Genomic DNA, 5,434 nt, shown 5'->3' with positions numbered 1-5,434 from the left:
TGTCTGCTTTGCCCTCTCATTTTAGGAAGTGCACTAAGGTATAAGCTCGTAGCATCTTTAAATTATTCCAGGTTGCTCTTCATTTCTGGGGTACTGGAAGTGGTGCACTGCCACTTGTCTCCTCTTTGTTCTTGAGAGACTGTTGCTTACGGCTTGGCCCTGACTGTCTGGAAGATTGCATCAAAGCCCTATGTCTAAATTTCCATTTTGTTAATTCAAGAAAATTGCAGCATATCCAATTTCTTGGTAATTGCTTCACTGGACATTCCAGCTCTAACACGTCAGGTTTGTCATATGTCCTCTGCGACTGCTTCTTTCTCGTTGCATCATCACTATTAAATTAATGTCAATCTATATGATATCTCCTATAAAACAAATTAGTCAGACACCATTGACCTTAAACTGATCTTCAGAGTTCCTGTATATGGAAAAAATATTTTATTCATTCTGTAAAAACTACTTGTTGAACAAATCTCTTTGCTGCCTTCTGCCACAGATTGATGCAAAAAATAAGAAAAAGGACAACAGTTGCACTCTTGCCAAATGGCACTGTGGCTGAATTCTTCTTTGGCATGTGGTTCCTTCCCTTAAATATGATTTTTCCTGTTCTATCTGCTTGCATCTTCTAGCTGTTCTAAGCCTCACCTGTTGCTTGATTTATGTTTTGCTGTTATATAATTCGATGAATACAAAAATCTGTCTGTTTATCAGGATGAGAAAACGTCAGGCTCTGGCAGAGAGCCAAGGAAAGAAGCGGTGCTTTGATTGAATCCACCGGGTTAATCACATGTACCTTTTTCCATATTATTCTGCAGAATCTTGATATTTTTATTTATGCCGAGATATGCATTTTTTGGCGAGTGACGATGATGAGTATGGCAATGCCTGTGCATTGCTCTCTGATCTCAAAAGAAGGAGAAAAGGGTGGTTATATCTAGTATCTTTGCATCAACAGAAAAATGTCAGCAAGAAGAGATGGGTTTGAATGAAGATGTCGGTTGATGATTTGGTCCTCAGCACTGATGAAGATGTTCCATTGAATGGCAGTCTTGAGGGAGATGACGGCGAGCCTGAAGAAGACAAGACTATCAGGAACGGAGCAGCAAGAAATGGAAACATGGCGCGGATATGCACAAAGGAAAGAAGAGGAACACGTGGTTTAGTGTACACCTTGATAGAGTTTGAATGATTTGGGAGATGATTAGATTAAGAGCTGTGTTTTTGAGACAGTTGGTTAGCAAATGCATCTTGAGAATGTGATCCAACAGAGTTAAGTTAGTTGTGTAGCACCAATTTTGACAACGGAATTTTTGTAGATTTGTATGTATAGAATTGGATTAATAGAGCTGTCCCAATTGTATCGAAGAATTAAAATTAGCTTGTAGAAAATATCCATTCTGAGTTTTTCTACAAAGAGCTGTGAAAATAGTTTGATCAACGCAGTAATACTTAGATACATCATAGCAAGAAACCATGACTCGTATTCCCACCCAAATCTACAGACAGATTTAACTACACGGCGAAGAAGGTGCAAAACGACGTCGCACTCCTCAGCTGGTGATATCCGCTGCGATAGTGCTCGATCGAGAAGCAGAGTTGCCTTATCACCTCCCGTTTCTCCTCTGCTCCTTCAATAATCGACTCTTGCTTCCTCTTCACGTCGATCTCGAGCTCCACGACTCTCAAGCGCAGCTCCTCCGCGTTAACAATTAGCTGTAGATGCAACTGGTGCAGATGGTCGTCTCTCGACCTGATCTCTGCACCGAGTGCGGTGATCTTGGCATTAAGTTCGTCTCTGGCGGCTGCCAACACCTCGTGTTTCACCTTCCACGTCTCTAGATTTCTATTGACCTCTTCGATGCAGTCGTCTCTCTCGGTACTGTCGGCCTTCAGCTGCTCGATCTGAGCTCCAAACACCGCCTCCGCCTCGTCTTTGCCCAACTTCACTCGCCTCACGTCCTCTTCCAAGGACTGGCATCGAAGATCCATCTCCTTGAGGCTATCCTCTGTAAGAAAAACGTGCATCAATTTGAAAAGGCTAGGCCTTTGGCCTTTCATCTTGTGGTAACCTCCAAGATGTTTATGAGGTACCTTATTGCAAAGACTCTTCAAATAGGCACTCATATCCTATAAATAGGTGGAGTCTTGAGAGTTGAGAACACACCACAACTTACACTATCTACTTTCTCTAGTTTAAGCATTCTAGTTCGCATTGCATAGCTCGGTTCTCGCCTCCAATTCAAGTTCGCCGGTGCCTACGAGTTTGAGGTGCTTCAACTCGATAGGAGGAAAGTCGTTTCATCTTTGGGGACATTACGCCAATTCGTGAGCACTAGCCGGGGCGTATTTCGTCTTGCGGAGAGAGGGTCACCTCGACTCGACTTGAAGAATACTATAGTTTGCATCTCTTTACTTTCGTTGTAATTTTTATTATTATATTTACCTTCCAGTTTTGTTCTTTTGTAATAGCAAGAGTTTTCCCGTGTAAAGGCTACAATATTTCCAACATCCTCCAAATACGCGTGCTCTTTCGTTATCCTCGCCATCTCTGCTTGAAGGTGCTTGTTTTCTTCGGCCAAGGCCTTGTTCGCGTTGCCTATCGTCTCCCTCAGCCCCCGGATTTCTTGATCTCGCTCCAAGAGATTTGTCTTGTACCTCACCACGCGGTCCTGCAGCCTAGCAGCGTCACGTTTCTCTCTCTCGACTTTGTTTTTCCATACAGCGACATCCTTCTGCGCCGATTTCAGCTGTTCATGCAGATTCTGCGTGGACGAGTCCTTGCTCGTGAGCTCGCGCGTGACATGATCATACCGCTCAGCCAACGCACGATGCATCCGATAAAACTCCTCAACGAGGCTGACCAACAAAATACGATTCGGCCTTCTTTGCGAAAGAATCGGCATCCTCTTCTATCAGTTTCATCATCCTCTTGACATTAACATCCATGTCTGAAACCAACAAAATCATTCTCAACATTCCATTTGCAACAAATAAGAAACTCATATTCCACTGGATAAACTTACCTTGGAGATTTTCTTGTAGCCACTTGGAGTTGTTGGTGCTATCCCACCACCATGAGTGAGACTTCTTCCTCTTCACCTACAACAAAGGCCAATGGGGATCGCCTTAAGCAAACGCAGAAGAACACCAACCAGATAAAAAAGACCGATGAAGGCTTTACTCGACTTAAATGCTTGACCAAAAATGGCATGGGGAACGAGTTCTTACGAGCGATGAAGCCATGATCCCAGCTCAATATCGGATCCAAACACGAACCAAATCAGCTGCAACATAGGCCGATGGATGACAAAAATCAGCACGTATTTTCTACCACAAAATACTGAAATCAAAATGATTCATAGAAAGTGCATTCATCACACAACACCATACATTCTTAAATCCACAACAAAGATACTAACACGAACACCGATTTTCCAGCAACAACAACACAATCACCTAAACGCTGCTACAAGAGCAATCACAGCCATTGTAGCAAATCTTGATCAAACACTCTACCACCACCAAAAAAGACACAAAAATTGATCTTTAAAGCATGAATACGAACAATGAGTGAAAGAGTTGAGAATGCAGAAAAAGAGACAATGAAGATTTAAGCCTAATGAGAGCTTTGAACATTAGCACAACTGTAAACTCACACAAAACGGCTATACACCCACGGGATTTTCATATCATAGCCTTGATCAACTCCTTTATCAAAACATGACTACCCCTTTCGATGATTTCATCAATTAAATATTAAAGATTATGCACAACATGGAACAAACCACGATCTTTCATAATAATTAAAAGGGAGGGCCTTTTTCCCCTTGTGATAGTATTAAATATTGAATAAAAATATCATCTTTATCCATTAATTTTAGTATATTACTATTTCACTAAGGGAGAGGTACCCCAATAACCGGGAAATCAGTAGATAATGCCACAGTTTACATGTGGGAAAATTTAATGAAGATTAAGTGTTGAAGAAGATTCAGCCCCAAATGTAGAATCACATAAACCAATCACTTCAACAAATACAAAATTAAATCAAGAAAATGTTCACACCGACCAAGAAATAGAATTTCAAGAAGTTTCCTCCAAGATTCAATTTCAACATTTTCACACACACACAGAGTTGTCCATATTATATATCTTGAATGGGATAATCGACATAATTGAAGAATAGGGGAGTAATTTAATTGATAATTCTTTTTTTGATTCTTTTTATTATAGTGGAGACTGCCCCATTATATAGGGTTGATACATTTGTAACTATGGTAAAGTATCAATCAGAGATCAATTTCCCTATTCTATTCTTGTAGTATAATTGATTGGAATATTTTCCTTGATTGCTTGGAATATTCTCCAATTGTCAACTTTCATTTCTCAACACTCCCCCTCAAGTTGAGTGGTGGGATCTCCAAAGCTCAACTTGCCAAGTATGTTCATGAGGCTTCTTGAATTGACGGCTTTAGTGAGGATGTCGGCTAACTGTTCTTCAGACCGGACAAACGGTAGTTCCACAACTCCACTTTCCAATTTTTCTTTGATGAAGTGTCTGTCGACTTCAACGTGTTTTGTTCTATCGTGCTGTACTGGATTCTCGGATATGCAGATTGCTGCCTTGTTGTCGCAGTATAGTTGACTCTTGTCTTGTGAGAGTCCAATCTCGTCCATCAACCTCCTAAGCCATAAGATCTCCATCAATCCACTTCTTATTCCTCGGAACTCAGCTTCCGCGCTCGATAATGCCACCATCTTTTGTTTCTTGCTCCTCCATGTTACCAGATTTCCTTCTACAAATGTGAAGTACCCTGCGGTTGACTTTCGATCAATTGGATTACTTGCCCAATCAGCATCGGTAAACCCATAAATTCCTCGGTGTTCATTCTTTCTAAACATTATTCCATGTCCAACTGTTCCTTTGAGGTACCGCACGATCCTTAACGCAGCATCATAGTGTTCTTTTTGCGGTCGGTGCATGAATTGACTTACTACTCCTACTGCATAGGCAATGTCTGGTCTAGTGTGAGAGAGATAAATGAGCTTTCCAACTAGGCGCTGGTACTTTCTTTGGTCTGCTAATTCAGCTTCATCAGAGATCTGTAGCCCGTGGTTCACTAAAATTGGTGTATCGGCTGGTTTGCAATCAATCAAGCCTGTCTCCGCTAGAATGTCCAGGATGTATTTCTTCTGTCGCAAGAAGATTCCGCCTGCAGACCGCAGTACTTCTATCCCCAAGAAGTACTTAAGGTTTCCCAAGTCTTTCATTTCGAATTCTTGGAATAAGCTCCCATTTAGCCTCTCTATCTCTTCTGTATCATCTCCCGTGATGATCATATCATCTACATAGATAATCAGGCATGTGATTTTGTCATCTCGCTTTTTCAGGAACAACGTATGATCAGAGTTGCTCTGCCGAAATCCGTACTTG

At 41.4% G+C, this 5,434-nt stretch overlaps 1 protein-coding gene and 1 long non-coding RNA gene across 2 annotated transcripts; both read right to left on the bottom strand.

Moving 5' to 3' along the window:
- Positions 1 to 1,341: 1,341 nt before the first annotated feature.
- On the bottom strand, positions 1,342 to 2,290 carry LOC121761134 (protein NETWORKED 4A-like). The gene has a single exon (XM_042156733.1). It carries the CDS (start codon positions 2,122 to 2,124, stop codon positions 1,513 to 1,515), a length of 612 nt encoding a protein of 203 aa, XP_042012667.1. The 5' UTR covers positions 2,125 to 2,290; the 3' UTR covers positions 1,342 to 1,512.
- A 123-nt stretch (positions 2,291 to 2,413) lies between these two features.
- On the bottom strand, positions 2,414 to 3,609 carry LOC121761135. The gene is made up of 4 exons (XR_006041936.1): positions 3,391 to 3,609; positions 3,182 to 3,284; positions 3,024 to 3,099; positions 2,414 to 2,948 (listed from the first exon to the last, which is right to left on the bottom strand). It is a non-coding gene; the product is annotated as an uncharacterized LOC121761135 (long non-coding RNA).
- Between the last annotated feature and the right edge of the window lie 1,825 nt (positions 3,610 to 5,434).

Source organism: Salvia splendens, chromosome 13 (assembly GCF_004379255.2).
Source record: "Salvia splendens isolate huo1 chromosome 13, SspV2, whole genome shotgun sequence".
NCBI classification, from domain to species: domain Eukaryota; kingdom Viridiplantae; phylum Streptophyta; class Magnoliopsida; order Lamiales; family Lamiaceae; genus Salvia; species Salvia splendens.
Note: the sequence above shows the minus strand (reverse complement) of the source record. Positions and strands in the feature narration are given on the sequence as shown.

What these genes read in the sequence shown, in the direction of transcription:
- LOC121761134 (XM_042156733.1), bottom strand. Translation starts at nt 2,124, where the DNA reads ATGAGTGCCTATTTGAAGAGTCTTTGCAATAAGGTACCTCATAAACAT.